Here is a 22,626-nt window from a genome sequence, read left to right as displayed (position 1 = left end):
TTAATAAAAAAAGTAAACACCGATCTGCAAGATGTTCCACGGTAAAGAGAAATGATCAAGCTGTTATAGTACACAATTTACTCAATTTCTACATTATTCAAAAATTTTAAGTCAATTTTACATATATATTCCGTTTTGATATTCATAATGTTACACGGATCTGTGTAGTATTAATAATAATTTGTCTTAAGTGTAACTAGAGTGTTACCTATCGTCGACGATAAATAGAAATTAAAAGCCTCGGTACATTCTTTAATATCATAAGGTGGCAAACAAGCGAGCGGTCATCTGAAATCGCTGAAATAGCGAATTGACCGTTGCCCATAGAAATACGCAATTGCATATGCATTGCCTACCTTTAATCAACGGAGGAGAGAATGCACAGATAGAAAAAATATTTTCCCTTTCCATTCCTCTCATCCGGAAATTTCACTTCCACTTCCCATTCTTTCCTTATAAGAAAAAGAGGACTAAATTAGGCATACTATTTATACATATTAATAAAAAATCTGAACCGTTTCAAAAATATGTTTAAAGTTGTTTAAATATGTAAAACTAAACTTGTGGTTAAAGTTTAACTGACAAACTTCGAAACATAAGACATTGTTATAAAATTAATACTGCAGAGGTTTTTCTAATAAAAACTTAAAATTTCAATGTCTTGGATTTGAATACAAAAGTCTTATGGCCACGGTCGCATGCCTATAATCTGTTACTGTAGCCTATTTTTATTTGGAAATGATCTGAATATTTTATACAAATATGTAACACTTTCTATTCTTCTTGAACCGCGAGTGACATTGATTATCTCGCTAAACAGTGTAAATTGCAGCCGAAGCGTGGCCCATCCGAATCGTGCTTCAGGTGTTCCACATACTATTTGTAGTACCGCTAGAAATTATCACTATTTTACTCCCGATAAGTCCTCTGTTCGGACATATTGAATACGTTAAGAATATTGTCAGATAACCATTCTCAAGTTGGCATTTGAGCCGAACAGTCGTTTACATTCCAATACTTCAATGCAGTGTGAACATTTAAAATGAAGAAATTAACAATAATTTTGTCTTTTCTGGTTATTAGTGTGTTAAGTAATAGTAAAGTTTTGGCAGGAAATTTACCGGGACCAATGGTGTATGTAGTAACGCCAGCATCGCGTTCTGCTCAAAACGATGAAGGAAGAGCGGCACCGTTTTACTATCGCAACTGGATACGAAGAATGGATTCGGAAACAAGCACCACGACAACGGCAGCTCCGACTACCTCAACAGCTAAAGTAGAAACACCAGACCTTATATTTGCTGAATTTGAATCGGACGGCAACATGAAAAAAAGTATACGGAAACTTTTAGAAAAAGAAAGGGTTGAAACTAAAACTTCAACCACTTTCCAACCTATTTACGTGCCTGATGAAGAATTTCAACCGGTGCCGCAAAAAACTAACTATGGTCTGCCATTACCCACAGAAAAGCCAGACCAAAAAGATAATGAAGAAAGTAAATATTTTGAAATGTATAATAAGTTCTATAATATTGCGCCAACAGTTTACAGTCCAACAACTACTACTTCGACTACTACAACTAGACTTCCAACTACAACTTCGACCCAAGCTACGCCAAGTAACGTTGAAAATATTTGGCATATAATTGATAGTGAAAAATCAACACAGAATTTAGGTAATTGGGAAGAAATACCAATTGAAACAAAAGAGGAAGATAGTCAAAGTGAAACACAACCTCAAAGCAATACTGATGATCAAGAAACTCCACAAGCTAATAATGAAGACAGCGAAGACGACGCACTATTCACAGATTTCGCAGTACCCGGGTAACTATAGAAAATATTTAATCTGTTTTGGACAATTTTTGTATGTCTATTTGTATGTTAGCTAAACTGAACATTTTTCTTTGTAGATTTTCTGCAAATCCAGGAAACGGAGCTGAAAATGAATCTAGAGGAATACGCACAGAATCGAATTTTCGTTTCCCTTACGTTAACTTAAAACCTTTCCAGATAAAACCAATGAAGAAACCCATGCACAATGTTTTATCAAATAGTAAGAAGAACAATAATTTATTTACTAATCTAGATAATTTCTATGATTTGAAAAATCCCGTTCGAGGTGAGGCGCAGGATATTGTGCCACAACAAAAACAGATCGATCGTTATAATCCAGCTCAACCCTATTTGCCACAACCCAGTTATGGTGGTAATTCCAAAGAGTCTAATCCTGCCCCCGCGAAAGCTACAGCAAATCTTGTGCCACCTCCTCCACCTCAGGCGCCGAAGATAACCGATAACGATTTCCCTCCTCCGACAAACTACGAATCTTTTCCCCCATACCCTCCTTTGAGCTACAGCCCACCTCAACTGCCGCCCCCGCCACCGCCAGCTCCTGCCCCTAAACCTATATCAAGTTACTCTCCGCCGGCTCCTCCCGTTGACACGGGTGATTCAGATACATTCGACTCCCCGCCCGAACCACCTATGGAACATGGTGACTCGGATTCAATTTATTCTGCACCCAGTTCTCCCAGTGATAGTGGCGATTCTGATTTACTTAACGGACATGGGGATGATCTTCCCATGGACCTGGGATATCGTTACAAACCACCTTCAGGCCCCTCGCAATCATTCGCGCCCACTGCTCCTCCTATGCCTGCAATGCCTCCAATGCCACCGATGCCGATGAAACCGTTCGAAGGATACAACTACAATAAACCTTTCATGCCCCCGGATTCTGACATGCCGGACGATGATACCAAAACTGATTTCCACGGGTTTTATGATGATAAACCCGATGATTTCCATTATCACCATCACCATCATCCTACGACAACTACCACTGAAACGCCTCGTGTCAACAGATACAGTTACTACTATTTGGGCAAGAAATTGTATTACTTGCCGCTTTATTTTAGCGTATACTTCATTGTTTACGTGGGCGCCCTTATTGTAAAGGCGGTGTTGCGACACAAGATCGTATACCCCAACAGCTGGAGACCTAACGATACAACTGCGGGCTTCTTCTCCAAACGGTCCATAGATTCTTGGGACCTTTCAAATGAAAACTTACATGAGGTGACTGGAAAAGTAACGCACGCTATCGCTACTGCAGCTAAAATTTACATGAACGGCAAAGATAAAAATGAATAATAACTGATTGTTGCAATTGCTCAATTTAATTGTAAATATATTTTACTGTGAGATTATTAGACTAAGTCGTTGTGATCTGGACATATTTAATTTCATACAGTATGTATTAGTGAAATCATAATTTGAGTATAGTTCATACTCACAACGAGTTTATAATAGATCTGAATTTAAGTATATATAAGTTATAATAAAATATTTTTTCACTTTAAACTGTAATTTTATTTATTATTTTTCATCCAAATGTGCTTTATGGGAAATAATCTATAGTTAAACTACATATCGAAATTATTAAAATATTTAAGTATGTTTTGGATATAACACAATTTAGATCTTAATGGATGTCTTTGATTTTACGAGTCAATTTTTGATGCTTTAAACATTAATTTTGGTGTCGTTTCGGTACGTTCTTTCGTTTTATCAGCCTCACCAAATTATATAAAGATACTGGACAATATTTAAAAAATTGTCAATAATGTTTGGCGGAAAGCTGCAGTGACTGCCTAAATGTCTACCAGGCGCATCCAGAGCCGTTAAACAGTTTACTTCTTTCAAGATTAAGTTTGAGAAATCTACACTAAGAATTATTTAGTGACCAATCAATGATTCTGGATTTAAAACTAGATTGTAATCTTATTAATTTTCTTTGATTTTATTTACACTTTCACTATTAACATTAATCAAATGAAAACAACAGTTCAATTGGAAAGTAAATATAAAGCTTTAATTTAATAGATGTCCAGATACACTAAGCAAAGTCTTCATTCATGTGACGATCGTTTGATTGTCCACATTTTAGCTAAAAGAAAAAAACTATTGAAAGAAAGAGGTGTTCATTTGGCATGTATTGTGGCAGATACCGCACTACCGTTTTGTTAGCATACATGCTAGCACTAAATAAGTAGTTGACATTTAATAATATTTTAGAAAAATATATGCACTTTCGTTATTTAAAATACTGGCAACTGACAGCAACTGAAGCACATGACTAGATGGTTACGTAATTTGGCTAGAGAATGTCGTTGCAAGACTCTTCTTAATTATTTCATAGTCTTAGTTATTATAGTTAACTGTGACTCCACGAAAGAGGAGCACTTATTAATTTGAGATACTGCTTTGTAGCCAAAGAATAACCAGTGAATGAACCCAAGACTTCCAGATGAGTTGCAACTATTACAAATTTATTCCAAACTATCCCCTAGTTTTTAGTAAATAACGTGGGGTAAGTAAATATGTCCGGAAATATAAAAAATAAACTGACTCTACTAAACTGTTTAGTATATTTAAGAAATTCCGAAAGAATTTACAGATAAAAATATTCATGATAACGATCCTAATTTCGCTAATTCACTGGAGACGATTGCCACTTTCTATGATTTGAACTAATAAGCCGTTTATCCATATTATATTATAATGTTAAAAATACAACTACAGTTGATAATTTGGCTACTAAATTACGTACACCCATAGATGTATGCAAGAGACAACACGTTCCAGATGAGTTGTCTATCAATATTCGATATGGGATTCGATGTAGCTAAAAGTAGATCCATCTCACCATTGGCACAGTTTTATATACCTAATACATGATTTCTGTTGTCAGAGTGATTATGAATGATTATGGCATAGACAAGATGGATTGGGTTGATATTATTAAGGAGAAATTGAAAGGGATTATGGTACTACGTCAGCCTTTGCTGGAGGAACGTCGAACTTTGCTGTGAATAACGCTAAAAGTCTCAACCACTTTTCAATATTAATATTGTATTTCATTCATACTAAAACAACAGTGGTTAAGCGCTTTTTTTAAACTAGAGAGAGCGCTTTACGTTATTTGTTATCTTGTTGTTTAACAATGTATATCTAATTAAAGAAAAACCTCATAGCGACAGATGTCGGAATAAGTTTAAGTTTTACAAGTCTCGGTGTCAGTGTAGTGAAAATCTCGCAAATTAAATTGACACGTTGGAGAGTAAGGAGAGCACGATATGTTTGCTGAATCCATATCGCAGGCGCTCCCTTTGCGGTTAACTGGGACGACTCGTTTCAAATCATTCAGTTTGGCTTCAGTCAACTGTGCACTCAGCACGGCTTCCGTGGAGACATTAGAATAAATACGTTTAAATTGAAAGCGATAGTTTTCAAGTGACAAATTGTGGTATATTAGACTGATAGGTGACATGGCTATAAAGGGTATACTTCCAATGACTTGTCACGCGCTGGTGTGGACTCTGGCTGTGGCTTTCGCGCTTTGGGCAACCGGCGCAGGAGCGGAGCCTGCGCGCTACGACTCCGCCACGCCGCATTCACCTGTCTACAATAGATATAAATATATTCCACCTTAGTAAGTAACTATTTTATGTATTTTGTTAAAAAAAAGAGTTTTCTGTATTTATTCAGATATGTTTTAAAATCAATATATTAAAACTAATGCTCAAAAATTTTCGCATCATCTATGTTACTGTTAGATTTAACAGTGGTGACAGATGACAGTGAAACAAAAACACTGGAATGTTACAAAAACTAATAATATTGCTTTTGTTAAAATTAAACAAAATGCAAAACACATTACATCTAGTGCCTGATATATGTGGGCCTTTTACTGTTGTTTCGATAGCGCCTGAATTAATCTTTATTTTAAACTTGGTCCAGTTTTTTTGCGATTTCCAATATTCAGGCACATTAAAATAAAAATATGACTGTTAATAGTTAGATTGTGCTGTAAGGCCATAAAGCTATACTAGTCTTAAGCCTAGTAAACAATGCCATTTATGTGGTTTTATTTAATACCTATGAAACGTTTAAAATAAGTTAACGCGCAATTAAATAATACAAAGACCATTCTTTATTTACTTATAACGTTTCTTGAGTATAATTGTTAAGCCGTGTTCACACCAATATTATTATCAGCCATCTATTAAAAGCAGGTGTAAACGAGTTAATGTTTTCTCAAAGCATTTTAGTATTGCTTATTCAAAATACAGCGCAATTTAAAATTCGCTTTTAAATTGTTTTTTCATAGAAGCTAACAACCAGTTAATAACGATACGTTTGCTGTGAATCTGACCTTACTTATGAGTAGAATCTTACATATTTGTAAACTTATTATACCATATTGGATTTTACAATTTTATGATGTTTACATGTATCATGTCGTTGAACACCTCGGTGTTCCCGTTGCTCCTTTGCCCCGTTCTGGCATAAAAAAAAATCTATCGAGATAAACTGTATTTTATTTTATCTTTTTAAAGTTCCAGCTACAATAGTTACGAACGACAAGATGTAAGTTCCGCATCTCCCGACCCTGAGCCTTCAGGTTACAAGATTGCACCCTCTGAACTCATACTATCGGGACTAAGGACCATTCTAGATGTGGTTAGAAACATGAATAAGAAGCGAATTGAAAGCAAAGCTCTTCAGACTCCTGTTAATTCTACTGCAATTCAGGTAATACTATAGTGACATCTAGTGACATTTTGTTTCAACATCTATTGACATTTTATCGCATATTAATACAGAGGGGTATATTGTTAAATATTTAATTGGCAAAAAAAATAAACAAACTAACTTTTTATTCCAGACTATAATCTATCAATCTTTTAAATTTCATCCAGATTCGTTCAGCCGTTTTGAAGTTACGTGTTACCACATCCATACATCCATCCAAAGTTTCGAATTTATTATTAATTGAATCTATATAGGGTCCATTAATGTATGATACCATATTGCTTTAAAATAGAGGTGTTCAAAATTGTGAATATACGGCAATTAATATTTAAAGTAGTATAGAAATATTTATACATTTATTGTATTGTATTGACACGTTGTGTCATGGAGATCGAATTAGGGGCAATGGTACCGGTGCTTTGGAACTGGGTGACCGAGTGCGACGGCGCTAATTGCCCACCGCCCGTCGCTCGTGTGACCCCACCCTTGTTTGAACAAACAATGATAACGCCAAAAAGAAAGTTTGGATGCGACATTAAGAAATCTAGTTCTAAAATCCCGTAACAAAACAATATCCAAGGACTTATAAGTTCAAACTAATAATTATATATAAGACCTTGGAAAAACAACTGAAGTCTTTGAAAAAATAAAATTGATTTTCTTTTATTTTGATTTGGTTAGAGATATTATGGATTAAAGTTTAATACTATGTTAAATTTGAACCATATCTTAAAATCCCATGCGCTTTATACCTTTTGCAATTTTAGTACAAGGATTGACATGAATTATAAATCAAATATCATTGTTTCTAGCTACGTCGCGCTAAAACATCCAACGAGACAGAGAGCGGGCGCGGCTTCGAGGACTACTACGATGAGCATCACGATCATGCGGAGTACCATGACATGACCACCACTGCGAAGCCGATGAAGCAGGGACGTTACACCGACCCCTGGGCAGGGTACTACGATTGGATCATCAACGAAGGGTCGTTCAAGTTCTGGAGTGTTTTCCAGGTAAATATTTGATTTCTGTTCGTGCGTTTCACTTTTATCCATTTTTAACTATGCTTGTGTTGTACACGAAGGACTCGGGTCCCGCGGCACAACCATCTTTAGACTACGCGTTGCTAGGGTTGGCGTTATATAGTAAATAGACGAAGTGGCACTTGCCAACACGATGTCCCGTTCACCGCTTGCAGGTCACTGCCTGTGTTAGTCGATTCAAATAAGTCACTGTCATATAGTTTAAGTATAGTAGGTAGCAGCAATGCTGCCCTCCTGATTCACCCGATGCACCGCTTCCCGTAGGCGCGCTATAGGCTTAACAAAATAAACGCGGAACCGTATACTTAGCGAACTTGTATGCTAGAAAACCAACAGATACGATGTACTAATCTTTTCGTTAAAATTCCGTCGACTTCCGATTCTAATTTTCCACTACTATCGACTCACCGTCATCACGTCACAACCCGACCGTGGCGGTGAGGGATTGTTATCTACCCGCTTGTGCTGGAGAATAAAAGTTTAGTTGCTTACCTTTGCTATAACGCGTATACCGAACCGCGAAATTCAAAATAGAACATTATTATTGCGTTATAGTTATAGGAACTTTTATAGTAAATAATGCAACAACTGTAAAGATATATTTAACGAATTTAAGCAATGTAACAACATAAACCGTTTGACCTTAGAAGCGCTGTAGCGTATCGTAGCGAAAAATCACTGTTGTTTATATAATTCATTGTACAAAAAACACTGATTACTATTTGACAAAATATACGAGCGGTGGATGTCACGACATTGACATAGTTGTATGACCGAAAGAGACATGGACGTATTCCTTAGGAAGTCGATCATTGAGAGACCTTACATGTCGCGTTTGTCCTTAAGATTTAAAATATTGTTCTCAAAAATTATTTTGCATACAAATTTATGTTAAAAATAGAGTATTGTACTATGTTTATGTATGTTGCAGCAGTGTTGTAATGAATGTGTAACACGATAGTGAAGAATCGTAAAGTATGGACATTGTAATAAGCGATTTAAATTGTAAATTGTACAATATCGTTAGATGTTTGACATTGAATCGGTGATTCGATATATTACTTTGTCACTAGAGAATGATACCTTTTTTATTACGGGACAATCTCAACAAATATACCCTGCTACTGGGGGCTAGTGTCACAGGAAGGGATTCGGAATCTCCGGTGGAACACACCGATGCTCCACACAAAATGATGTAATGACGATTTTTAGGAGAAGGTTTCTAATGTCAACAAAAATTAACGGAGCTAAATAACAAAGCCAAGAAAAGTTACAATTTACGCGTAGTTATTTTACAAGATATTCCAAAAGTTTTGACACTGAGTTAACGTTATTTCCCAGTCTCACATTCGCATCATGTGTTCGCGCGAAATAACGTAACAGTATACCGCCATTGTTATTGAGTTCATTGGTCATAGGTACTTTTACTGTAAAAACTTAAAAAGGGTCTTGACAGACGGACGGACGGACAACAAAGTGATCCTATAAGGGTTCCGTTTTTTTCCTATGAGGTACGGAACCCAAAAAAAGATTTAAGTAAAGTTAGTTATCAATATATTTCTTATTACAAATATTTAGCTTGAGAACAACATATGTTTATAATTCGTTACGTTAATTAGAACGTCATTCTTATCATGCTCCACGGTCATATTGTGCTTCTTCATTAAAATGTTTCCGGATTTTTTTTTCTCATTCAATTACTGCCAGTACTAACTAAACATAATAATACTTTAATATATCGGCGTAATGTTCTTTAAATCAAATGGTGTATTAGAATAAGTATATAACTCACGAACTGAAATAATAAATTGATATTATTTGTCCGGCTAATTAAAGAAACTGTAATCGTTTGTTTTTAATTTTCTTTTTTAATCTGTTGTATTTTGTTATCTGATAAACTGGCTGTTATAATCAGACTCTATAAATATTATTATTTATTTGACCTTGATAATTCATATCACAATAGCGTACACGTGATACAAGTACAAGTTCACGTTGTGATGCAACGTCAAGTACAATGTGCAACACAGCATATTAAAATACGGCGTAATTACATGACATTATAAAGCTGAGATTTTTCACAATTAAATATAATTGTTAAAATTGGTTTATATAATCATCTATTTATATAGGTTTTCTGCTGTCGTGGTATACGAACTGAAATTTACCATAAGTACTAGGAGTTCATAACACAGACCAAGTTTGAATTGGTCAAATTATCACAATACTATGAACTTTTTTCGTAGACGCATCAAGACGTTTTATTTCACCGTAAGAATGTCGTAAATAATATATAAATCTTATTTTCAGCTCTTCACAGCTGCCCTACTTCTCTACGCTTGCCTGTCTGCTATTTACTACGCGAAATTCAACCCTATCATACCGGACTACAGTTTGGAATACGATGATTACTTCCTCGAACGGTCTATGGGTAGAAAAGCCAGGAGTGTAGAACCTTCAGAACTACCGTCAGGTCTTAGCTGGATGAACACACAGACTTTCCAATTTATTTTGGACGCTATTGCTACTCATTACGGTGATCAATAGAGAAGCTTCAATTTTAGACAATTTTTAAGCGGGTGACAATATTTATAAGGCAACGACGTAAAATCTTTAAACGAAAATATTATTTACAGCTTTGTTGCCTTGTATTTATAAATGAAGTCTGATTCGACGAATTTTCTTGTTAATATTAAGATTTCTTTGAATCGGATTTTAGACAAATATTATATTAAGCTAGCATAATATATAAAATAGATTAAGTGTTTATAATAGAAATAAACAGTTGTGCTCAATTTTAGTTCCTAGATTACATTTATTGATGTAGCTTACAATAAATTAAGTCTAATTATTTTTAACATTGTGTCTCATTTCTAAACATGTTTTCTTTGTGCATACACTTTCAAGGGAAAACATTGGTTTATATAGCTTAAGCAATAAAAACAAAGAGAGGAATAAGGTACAAGCTTATATGATGTTACAAACGACTACGGTAATAAAAGCTTCGACAGGAAAGCTCTAAACGATTCGGCGTAACATACACTGAACATTATTCTAATCATAAGTTAAGATTTAATAATTAATAATTTTATATCAAAATGTGTACAACTTTAAAAGTATTATTTTGTAATCAAATCGTGTGTTTTTCACAAGCAAAATGTATGGCACATTTTTAATATAATACCATATTTTTATTTACACTTTCTTTAGGCAAAGTTAAGTCTATCAACAGTTTTTTTTATCGTATGCATTTATATAACATCATGGTAAGGAATAATATAATACTATATATAATAATATTAGGTATTACAAGAATAAACAGAAAATAAATAAGGTGTTATCAAATATTGACATCTAAGTTTTACCCAAATCATGGAGGTAATCGATTTTTAATTTGCAATGTGCACGGTGGTTTATTTCATATTACAGCTTGCAGGCGGCAGGCGGCGGGCGGCGGGTCCAGGGTTCGATGCCCGCTGCCTGCGTTCTCCGGCTAGGACATTCACAGGATGTCGCTGTTATAACCACACGGACTTACCCGCCTTCGCTAAATATGGCGCTGCTCTAAATTATCGATTCTAAGTATAGATTATTTTTACTTCAGCACGTATTAGTTTTGCTTTTTATTTTAGAATCTTTGAAATATTTGTCTTTAAGCTATCGCTTAAGCTTACCTGATTTTTGTTTGTGTAAATTTTTCTCTATCTTTTGAATAATGTAATGTCGTAGGATGTAAAGATATTTCACTTGAATTATTTTATTGTCATCTAACAATAATATGAAAAAAAGAAAAATATTTAAAACAGCGTAATCCATAGATCGACAATGACAGTTAAGATGTCAGCTTTTTCGGCGGTAAACCACAGAACACTTTAGTCTTGTGGTTTGCTGCCCGTAGCCCGCATTCGTCACGACTTGGCGATGTATAGGAGCGTAACGCCATTACGTCAGGGAGCATTCGATTAGTTCAGATAAGTTAGCACGAGATGGCCTCTTGTCCGTGGTCGGGTTGGCGTTAGTTCAACGTTCAAGTGCAATGCGCCGGCACATCGCAGGAGTCAGTGTCGGTGCGAGGTTGCGCCGTCGCCACACAAGCGCCCCCACGCGGCCTACATTTTAAATTTGTCGTTCGACTAACTGAATACGATCTAGCACACAAATTGTTCTTTAAGAAAAAGTACATTGTGACTGAGTGTTCGTGTGTTTTTGAACCGTTAAATGTTGATCGCCGTTATTTGTTGGATGTTGTTTTAAGGTAAATTATTTATTTATTTTATAACTCGTATGTATTGTTATTTATTTGTTAAAGGAAGCATTACATTTATCATTATTATAAAAATGTTTTTTTATCATGTTTATAAAAATTCCATAATTTTTTTGCAAGTGTCTTATTGGAAACCTTTTATATAAAGTTACTATGTAGTGTTGATGATTTCTCAGAGCAAATAAACGTGGCCTACTAATGAACGGTACATTACTTAACAATAAGATTGCATCCAACGTGCAATTGCAATTTCTCCGTACAAAAGACATCAACGGGAGAGTCACTTTGGACAAGTTTAAGTTACGCTGAATTTTGTTCTATTTATTATAATGCTTTATAAGTGGACTACTTATTATGATAAAATATAAATTTTTATATATGTATTTTTTTTCTGAGATAACATTAAGTAACAAGATACGTCCATATTATGTACTTATTGCAAAGTATAAGATTTGTTCGACAAAGTTTCAATGGGTACAAAGAATTCCATTGTTCATCTCTGAGTTTTCTTATGAACAAAAGCTACTTTAAATGAATATATAGTACTCGTACTTAAACATGGGATGGTAGCATTGATATCGTGTTGATAGTGTTACAACTGCTATATGACATTGTCAGATCTACTCATCTTTAGGAGCAATAGTACTTAAGTTCAGAGTAACTTTTAGAATTACTCTGAAACGATATTTAGTATTACATATAAAATATTTAATTTGCTAACATGGTTCCGGAAGGAAAACAAAAATAAAAACAAATTAATTCGAATTAATTCATAAGTAAATTAAAGCGGGAGCGTACGATAAGACACTCCATTAATTTTCAATAAACATGTTTGTGTTTTTTAAAGATAGATATTTGACTACTTATAAATAATATATGAGTAAAGTTAGATCTAAGTTTACATCACTTAGCACAGCGAAGTCGTAAAGGTTTCACTATCAACCTAAATATGTCATTTTATAAAACAAACAAAGATATAAGTGGAACAAAGAATTTATAATAGTAAAAAAATAGTTTTAGTTCAAATAGTATTTTTGTTATTAAAATTTGTGATAATAATAATTTTAAAACTAGACATAAACATAGATAAATAATAAAGTTAACAACTCTTAAATAATTTGCATATATATAAATCAACTTTTTACACGTATACATCGATTATTTTTATTTTCAAAATAACTGTTGTATGTAAAATTTTTGTCACACTATTAATATAGGTTCCGTTAAAGTAAATGCATAAAATTATAGAGACCTGTTTACATACACAATCTTAAGTTAAAGCAGTAACTGGCTTGGTAGGCTCTACTGCCGTAAAGTTGTTGACTTCTTATCACCGTAACTTAAAAAACATATAAAGTAAATTCTTCTATAAAATAAATGCAAGTAAAATTTTGTATGTGTTCGAAATTTAATTCTAAACAAAGTATAATAGTTGATACAGTCAAACTATTTACAACATAAACACCAAGAAAAGTAACGAACTTTTTTTTTTAATTACATAAACAAGTAGATATATATCTAATTGTGGTTAGAATACATGCTTGTTTGTATGTTTTATATAATTTATGAACTTATATATATGCATAATAAAATTATTAGATTAAAAACATAGCTCGCTTAAAAAATAAAACTTTTTACCTCCTCTCTAAACGTTTTGATTATGATACATTTGAGCTTCATGTCTTTCAATAACTTTTACTTTCTTTTCAGCCAAAAATATACCATAAGTAACTAAAAATACTATCCAAAGGAAGGATTTAATTTTGTTTATTATAGTACATGCAGAAGCGTATTGAACCGATGCCAACATACGACATTTGAATTGCATATCCCGCGGACAAGTTTTATTCAAGTCCGTTAAGTCGGAACGTGTTTGTGACACTAACAAATATTTAATATACATGTCTTTGAATAACGGGACTCTTTAAACATCTTTTCATAGCAAATGATAGGATTGATATATTTCTTAATCTTATTAACTTAAATATACATATGCATAATTTTATTTCAACTGTCAAAGGTTAGAGATAATTTCACCTGTTGAAATTAGTAACGTGGTATACTGGCAACATCATTGTAATAAAAAATAATATGTAAGCCTATAGCTCTCTGTCTGTAGTTACTCTGTACCAAATATTACTTGTAACAGTCTATGGTAACATTTTCCTATGCAAAATACTTTTATTAGTAACTTTTGTCTTCAATTAAAAGCTTAACGAGCGAACAATGTATTTGATAATACAATTAATTAAACTTAATATAAGATGAAATTTATATTTTCTTACAATTTATGATAATGAGTTTAGTTTAAGGCAACTAACTCAAAGGAACGACTTTCTAATTTGATATCAGGATGGGTCTCCGTTGACCGGTTCTACGATTGGTCACATCAATCTTTGTAGTTTTGAATCTGTGTACTCAACATTATTTATTCATCAACATTATTTTTCTTTTCATTCATAATATTCGCAGATAATTTTTAACTTGATGATTCTATCGAGATTCATGGAATTATTTTTTTTTTCATTTTAAAAGCAGCTAGTCTTTTATTTATTTCCTTAAGCTAAAGATGTTTACTTTTGTTTCTGATCATGTAGATGTCTATGGGCGTCGATGATCACCTCGGTGTTCCCGCTGCTCGTTTGAACTATCTTTTATAAAAAAACCTCGTATCACAAATATATACTTACTTAGTATTTAATTACCGCATGATCAAACTAGATTACTTATCAAAAGTTTTGTGGTAAAATACTGTGAAGCTTTTAACAGCGATAGTGCTTACGGACACATTAAATTGCGATTTATGTTTGAGAATCCATTGTAACTGTTTTTGAGCGGGCAGAACAACGAGAACGATCCGAAGGCACTAAAACGCTGCTTAACTTACTGTTATGTTGTGGAAGTGGGAAAGGTGCGGCGTAAAAGTCGAAATAATATACGACATATTTTGTTATTACAGATAAAGATATTACAATGATGTTTATAACATTGGTGGTGCTTATTTACCATATATTTTTGTACCAGTTTTTGTAAGAAGTAAGAGATTAACTATAGGCATTTAGTTTCTATGGTACTCAGAGTCATTTAAATGTTACTAAGCCAATTAGTGTAGATTTCTAATATTAAATTGCTAATTCGAAATGCAATGTTTTATTCTGTTTTAAAATATTTCTACATATGCAGCATTATGCCGTTATTAATGGAAATAGGAATAGACAGAAATACTTTGGTGACTTTATGTCCTTTTTTAATTACTAATTACATTCATGTGTCTCAGAAATAGTAGAATTGTTCTCGAATCGATTCACTGTTATCTATTCAATGCTAATAAGGAACCATTCTTTGGATAACAATAAGAGGCGACACGCGATTTTGTGTATTTATACCATGTTCTGTCGTCTGCATTGTAAGTTATAACAACCAATTACGTAATAACGATTAGGCTTTACAGTTAAAAAATAAATTGGTGTTAAACGTTTTGAGATGTTTTAATACTATTTTGAGGTGCAAATTAAAGATTTGTATTAATTTAAAATATAAAAAAGTGCTTCTTGTATTCGTGAGTATTCACAAAATACCTGAACAGACTGTGGTTATCTTAGTTTTTTTAATAAGTATGAAAGATATGACAATAATATTATTTGTGCGACTGCTTCGATAGTGGAAACACAGTAGGAATATCCAATTGCAGTAAAATGTTTTCTTGGAAGTAATAGTAATCCAATATTCGACCTTAACATTGCTTTTTGCTTGAATGTCATTGAACTTGTCGCATCGCAGTGAACAATACCGCACGAATCGTGACTGCGGCAAAGATTTCGATGTCTTTTGTACTACGTATAACCGCCGAAATCAATATTCGACTTAATCCATTTTTGCTTACCGCAGATAATATAAATTTAATTTATATTTTTAATAAATTTTGTTAAATAATAACCAATAGAACTAGAAACTCATAATCACAATTAATTAAAAATATTTTCGTATATTTTATCTTACTAATATTATAAATTGTAATGTTTCGATTGATGGATGGATGAATGTTTGTTTGAAGGTATCTCCAAAACGGCTGAACAGATTGATGCAATTTTTCATACATGTAGAACACAGTCTGGAAGAAAACATAGGCTACTAATATTGTTTTTTTTTTATATACGATACTAGCTAGTAACATTATCAAATAATATAAAATAATCCAAACAAGCTATAATAAAAATAACAATAATAAAATAGTTACACCAATATTAGTAATTGAGCGTAAAAAAGATCCGTTCATTACACGGTGTTATTGTAATAGTTAAGTAACGTAATCGTTCATATTATACCACCATGACGTCATCACGAAGGTTACAATGCTTCGGAAGCCAGAGACTAGGTAAGGACGCCCGGTGCGTCGTGACACGGTGCAGTAATCAACAACGCAGGAAACACGTACGTCTGAAAAAAAAACATCAATGTTTTGCCTAAAGCAATGCGATGTTGGTACAGTCACGTGGATTATTCATTTATGCTTATATTTATTTATTTTATTTATAAATAACCGTGTGTTTCCATTCCATACAAGTAACATATCTCCATCCTTCTTCGAAAAAAACAGGAATAAAAATATGTTTTTGGTAAGGCCTTTCGGCAGTGGTGGCAGTTTGTGATTATTTTATATCATAATTCTAAACCATGTCTTTTTATTATTTATGCATTACTAACTGTCACCCGATATTCCGTCAGCGCGGAATAAAAAAAAGTTAAGATACCTCGTACCAAACATCCATCCATTAACTTTCGCATTTTTAACATTCGTAAGATATATTTAGAAATGCTATGTAGTTATTAACAATAAAAGGTTTACAGTAAATAAAGTTAAGGTATATTAAACCTATTTAAAATACATTTGTCACTTTCGTTAACGTAAGCTTGCGGATACCGTACACGTCCTAAATCAGGAAAATTCGCGTTAACTCACCCACATTCCAAGCATTCATACATATAAATTCCTTACATGAATATTTAGATTTGTCCCTGACCCACAAGGCGATGATAAAACAGTAAATAACAAAAGGAAATAACGTATGCTAAATGGAAATAAGAAATATTTTACGAACCTCAATTTATGAAGAGCTAAAGTTCATTGCTCCGAATTATATGTTAATAATTAATTATAGCTAGGTGAAATATTTACACAGGTTGTTCTACATTACTAGAAAATTGTTTTTACCTATAATTTACCTACAGGTTGTATAATTATTGGAATAAACATGAATGTTATGTATCTATGTAGTTAACTTATATAAAATGATAGATGGACCGATGACCTGGTCAAGGTTGCGGGAGCGTCCTGGATGCAGGTAGCACAGGACCGGTCATCGGTCTTTGGGGGAGGCCTATGCCTAGTAGTGGGCGACATATGGCTGAGAAAGAAGAAGAAGAAACTTATATAAAGACGGTTAAAACAGTCACGTACGTTCGTCCGTGGCGGCACCGACTAGTTTCAGAGTGTTTTTATATACCTTTATTGTAATGTCTCACGAAAGTTTGAATAATTTAATATTCTATGTAGGTTGGTGCAATAGATTATCGTCTTCCTGTTCAAACTATCATTCGTTATTTATTGTTAATTATATTTGCAGTTTAATCAACGTTCTATAATAATTTTTCATGTTATATTTATTAAATTAAATATTAGACAAAAATAAATCGATATTTCTATAATGTGTTTGCTATCGAATCGGTTCCGGTGCTAATGAGGCAATTGAAAAGGTGACATTGACATTGGTATCATGCGTCGCTCCACCATCCGCTAGAGTTCATTGAACTTGGAGATCATTTTGTTTGACATATCAAACTGTCATCAGTAATACATCAATCGTATTGTGTTGTGTAAAATACGATATTTTTTTAATTAATTCGTGTGCTATGAGATGCTTAATTAGTGAGACTTCAAACACAGAATTAAATACACGTAAATTACAAGACCTTATTTTTTTGAATAGTATTGGTAATTTAAAATTTGTTTGTATATTGACGTAATTTTGGTAAGTACTTGATATTGTATTGTCGAAAAACAATTTATTGACTGTTTATTTCCATATTAAAAATTGACTATTCAAATTCTATAGATATTAATATTTAAGACGGTATATTTTAATTTTTTCCACAAAAACGACGACATTTTTAAAATCAGTTACTTTACATTATTTACGCTTCTGTTTGAAAAAAAAACGTTTGTCAATCGTCTGTCAATTGTTTGTGGCTCGTAGTATATTGTTTCCCACGGTGCGTTACATTGTGTTTGTGCGTCATCAGTGATTAGAAGATAGAGCAAGGTTCACCTTCTGCTCTTATTGTACTCCACTACGTGCTAACGATCTAAACTGCCTGTCATTGCTACTTACCGCTGAAACATTAAGGGCGTTGTTTTGAAATACGTTCCAAGGAAATAGGATTTTAAGGTCGTTCATGTTATAAATATATAGGTTAATTTGTATTGCTTTTATCTTACGTAAAAAGGTAAGTATATATTTATTTAAATAATCTACTTGTTAAAATTTGATTTTTTAGTTACTTGAGACACTTTGTTATCAAGGTAAGTTACTAATAAGTTTAGTAACTTAAATATAATTATTTCTAGCTTTCTTGAATCCACCTTACTAAATATCGTTTTGCCTTTTTTGTATCGATGAATTATAGTAGTTTAAATTTGTATACATAATAGCTTGTATTCAGTCATTGTTCGCCTACAAGAATTCATCTCAACCACTTCGTGATAGCGATCGACAATTAATTTCGACATTGCTTCGACTTTTTGCCCAGTACGAGAATAATAGATGTACGTTGTGGAGGAAACATTGAAAATAATACAGTCATTCATCCGTGCTATCAACCGGGCTTGCGCCTGCGCAGCCCTGAACTAAGGTCATCCCTCATGCCGTGAGAATTCACATCTTATTCGTAAATTAATTTACAAAATTTTTTATCAATAAAGAGGTAGATTTAAATTTGCTTTTTCTTTGTGCATTCGCTTTGCTTTTACACCTTAAATGTACTGAGAAATCAGTAACAGTGTAATATAATAATCAAATTGGTGGATATACTTTTGTAATGATTTTATTCACCCGGGTCTTATATATCATTGAGTTAACTTCAAGGCACAAAGTGCAAGCCTGATATCTGATTTGAAATATAAACATTGCAAGTAAAAAAACTGTTAAATTCATTCGCATGAACGTGCCTCGTAAAAGCGTAAAAAATAAATTTTTGACAGTTATACCGATTCATTTCATTGATAAGTTTAGTTTTGAATATTACCATGTGCATCGAAAATATTTATGCTAAAATATCGTCTCTTTCCTTCTCGCTGAATTAAATTGAGATGACAATATTTTATATCGATGTAATGGCAGTGCTGTAAAAGCTACATGTGAGTAATAACTATCTTATGTACAGGTCAATGACCTCTGTAGAATGTTTTGCAATATTTATATTTAAATGTACTGTTAAGTGACAATACACTTTTTATCTCGATGAGTTTTTTGAACCAAAATAAAAGAAATATAAGAATAGTGACTGGCCTGTTAGAACGTATTATTCATCTAAATACGAGTAATAAAGCTATTGAACGTGCAATTTAGACTGATTTAATTAAATTAATGTTAATAATAAACTGGCTGTCGCACGCTACTCCGTCTGCGTGAAATTAAAAAGTAAACTTAATTAGTAGTATATGTGTTCTTCCAGACTAAGGTCTATATTTATATCAAATTTCGTCAAGATCCTTTAACCAGTTTTGGAGATAACTTTAAACATCCATCCATCTAAACATAGTAAGAAGTAAGAATTAAGATTATAAAGTGTGCCTTATTGTTTCCACTACCGAATAAAATACAAATAATAATATATTGTCATCCCTTTCATTGTGTTAGAAATAAATAGTGACAAAAAATTATGCACTGATATTTTGCAGTAGAAATCAAAAGTAATTTACATTGATATATTGGTATCTCTTATGGAGTTTTATTCCACTCGAATATTTCGGGTACGTTTAACATCATAACATATAGCAAGAGACGTAGCCGAAAAATTTTAACGGCTACATTTATAATTATACATAATTTCATATGGCCACACAAACCGCATTTCTCCTCGTTGACCGGGGTAGAAGATTTGTGGCGACTGGTTTGGTGAACCGAGGAAAGTATGTCGCAACGAATATCACCACATAATTCTGTAAAGCACTAACGTCATGCTGGGTCTCCCATCTCACATTTTATAGCTACTTTTATTTTGAAAAAGAAATGTCTTTATGTATTTTTATCATTTCTTTGTATATACAACTTTCTTTATATGTGATTTTACGGACATTGTTTTATTTATTAGTTGGTGTTCTAAACGAATCTATTAATTTGTTTCTATCTCTATAATAGTCTAAATGGACAGAAAAAGCGGCAATTAAATAATGGATTTCAAATAGATTGGAGTTTTAACATCTTCTCCCCGTACCCCACTAGAGCTACAAAGGATTTTAATAAAGTAAATAAACGTAAATTACTAAGACTATATAATTTCGTTTAGGGTTTCATATAATTTTATGATAATTTTCAATGACAACATAACATATTATGTAGTTAAACAAAACTACACTAACGTCACGGCAAGACATAAAACAAAACGCTTAATGGCATGCTTTAATATGGCCACACTGTTTAAATAGACTGGCGCATATTTGTGCACTGTGTTTACATATGCACAGCGCATCTACTGACCGTGTTGTTAGGGTTGTCAACTCTCTCTGTCAAAACTGCCAGTGAAAAACTGACTGACAATGACTGTCAATACCTTAAAATCAGCTCTTGACGCTTGGCAAACAGCGAATACCAAACAACAAACATGAACTTGTGGATACGTTTGCCTGTTTTTTTGGTGATCGCTGCTTGTGCTAGTGATCGGCGACGGTGTCGGTTTTTTTACGCAAATCAAAGTATCTTGAATAACGATCTTGCCAATCTAGAATAAACTAGCGAGTTCGCCAAGCGTGGGGATGCTTATTTGTGTTTGGTTATTGTGGCCTTTTGTAGCAAACACCAAGCTTGAGGTGGCCGGCTTAAAATTACATTAAACGTTTTCGAGCATTGGCTATGAAAAAATGACGATCAGCGACTTGATTCCCCATTTTTTGAATACGCACCATGCAAACTTCTATTGGTGGTAACCCTAGGTGTAGTGCGTGTCTCTGTGATCCCACGATACCTCCATTCACGACACAAGCTTTAAATAAGTATAATTTAGCAGCAATCGTGCTTTGAGTAATTAACATAACGTGGCTTACATTTTTATGATATTTCGTTATGCGTTTGCTTTGAATGATTTAAATTCAGTGTTTCGTAGCTTCCTATATTATTCATCTAATGCGGTGGCTAGATTTATTAATAAAAGATAATTTCTTCTAGTTTTGCTAAGCCAATTCAATTTATTTTGTTCCGTAATTATTGTGTAGAGCGCTTGTTATTAAATGCTTTGCTATAAACGTTTTAATCCTTTAATAAATTGGTATAAAAAGTTTAAATTGATTCTTGACATTACCGTAATCTTATCAATAATATGTTTTTAATAAGAGAACATCATTTTTAAATTAATAATTAAATCTTTTTATACCATTTATTACGTAGGTTTGATAAACAAAACATGTCACGATTATCGACAGATGCTTAGGTATGAGCGTTATTACTTTAAAAGTAAAATAAAAACACGTAAGCTGATTTAAATGGTTGTAAAGTCCGAAAGTTTGCTACTCCTTATTACGTCAATAACTTATGATCTAGTAACTAGAAGAAAGAGAAGGAAATTTCAAATTGTATTAATATTTCACGGCTATCTTCTGTGATCGTTTTGTTTGATTGATGAGGAGTATTCACATAACAAACCTTCAGTCAACACCAATTGCAATTATGTAAGTGAAATTAAAAAATTAATTTCGTTTGTTTCAGAGAATACTAGTGATATGTGGCTTTGGATTCGAGTGTCGCACGTGTAGACATTGTGGTGATGAGAGTGTAGCGGTGGTGTAGGCAAGATGCATACGATGGATACAATGGGCACTATGTACGGCCACAAGAAGTACAGGCCGCCGATATCACCCACTAGCTTCTATCATCACGACTACTACTCCCGCCATGCAACATTACGCCCTCAAGTAAGTTAATCCATCAATACTCACATTGTAATCTTATGGACTCTATTAACACCCTGAGTGTTCACCAGAAAAAAGAGCCAATGTTGTAATACAGCGTGTTCCAAAATTATAATATCTTCTTATTTGTAGCCACAGTGTCTAATCATATGGTGTAGGGTATCAAATTATAAGTTACAAAGTTATAAACGAAAAAGACTTGGATTTTTTTTAGTATATTTCCCGGTGTAGTTATCGATCTGGCTACACACCATTACCGTTTTATCGTTAATTTTTGGAACACGCTGCTGTCGAGAGGCAGTGTTAAGCCACGGATTCAATCTGATTTAATTAGATCCTGATGCTTTAACTCGGATGTAAAACTGTGGTTTAGGAAATGTTTTTATTTCCCAACATATTTTAACAATGAAAATCATCATGCCCTTCTCCCTACGGGTGGTCGCCACGATGTTTACTACTCCTCCATACATCTCTATCATCCGTCATATCTGAATTCACTCCCATCTAGCATATCCTCTTATACACAATCCATACAT

At 33.3% G+C, this 22,626-nt stretch overlaps 3 protein-coding genes across 4 annotated transcripts in view; all 3 read left to right on the top strand.

The window, feature by feature from the left end:
* The first annotated feature begins 1,000 nt into the window (after nt 1-1,000).
* On the top strand, nt 1,001-3,156 carry LOC106123896 (protein app1). The gene is made up of 2 exons (XM_013320310.1): nt 1,001-1,827; nt 1,914-3,156. Exons 1-2 carry the CDS (start codon nt 1,043-1,045, stop codon nt 3,154-3,156), a joined length of 2,028 nt encoding a protein of 675 aa, XP_013175764.1. The 5' UTR covers nt 1,001-1,042.
* Nucleotides 3,157-5,333: 2,177 nt separating this feature from the next.
* LOC106124250 (uncharacterized) lies at nt 5,334-10,193 on the top strand. The gene is made up of 4 exons (XM_013320727.1): nt 5,334-5,497; nt 6,405-6,600; nt 7,413-7,616; nt 9,957-10,193. Exons 1-4 carry the CDS (start codon nt 5,334-5,336, stop codon nt 10,191-10,193), a joined length of 801 nt encoding a protein of 266 aa, XP_013176181.1.
* A 1,511-nt stretch (nt 10,194-11,704) lies between these two features.
* LOC106124714 (serine-rich adhesin for platelets) overlaps nt 11,705-22,626 on the top strand; it is a 39,515-nt gene continuing 28,593 nt past the window's right edge. For both annotated transcript variants that reach the window (XM_013321636.1, XM_013321635.1), the window contains exons 1-2: nt 11,705-11,901; nt 21,888-22,093. In XM_013321636.1, the coding sequence (XP_013177090.1) occupies nt 21,974-22,093 (120 nt within the window). In that variant the 5' untranslated portion in view covers nt 11,705-11,901; nt 21,888-21,973. The remainder of the gene's footprint in view (nt 11,902-21,887; nt 22,094-22,626) is intronic.

The sequence above is a fragment of the Papilio xuthus genome, unplaced genomic scaffold, assembly GCF_000836235.2.
Source record: "Papilio xuthus unplaced genomic scaffold, Pxut_1.1 DF825946.1, whole genome shotgun sequence".
Lineage (NCBI taxonomy): Eukaryota > Metazoa > Arthropoda > Insecta > Lepidoptera > Papilionidae > Papilio > Papilio xuthus.
Note: the sequence above shows the minus strand (reverse complement) of the source record. Positions and strands in the feature narration are given on the sequence as shown.

Coding starts and splice junctions, on each gene's coding strand:
- LOC106123896 (XM_013320310.1), top strand. CDS start 1,043: ATGAAGAAATTAACAATAATTTTGTCTTTTCTGGTTATTAGTGTGTTA. Junction 1,828..1,913: donor ACAGATTTCGCAGTACCCGG/GTAACTATAGAA, acceptor TTTTCTTTGTAG/ATTTTCTGCAAATCCAGGAA.
- LOC106124250 (XM_013320727.1), top strand. CDS start 5,334: ATGGCTATAAAGGGTATACTTCCAATGACTTGTCACGCGCTGGTGTGG. Junction 6,601..7,412: donor TTAATTCTACTGCAATTCAG/GTAATACTATAG, acceptor CATTGTTTCTAG/CTACGTCGCGCTAAAACATC. Junction 7,617..9,956: donor AGTTCTGGAGTGTTTTCCAG/GTAAATATTTGA, acceptor TCTTATTTTCAG/CTCTTCACAGCTGCCCTACT.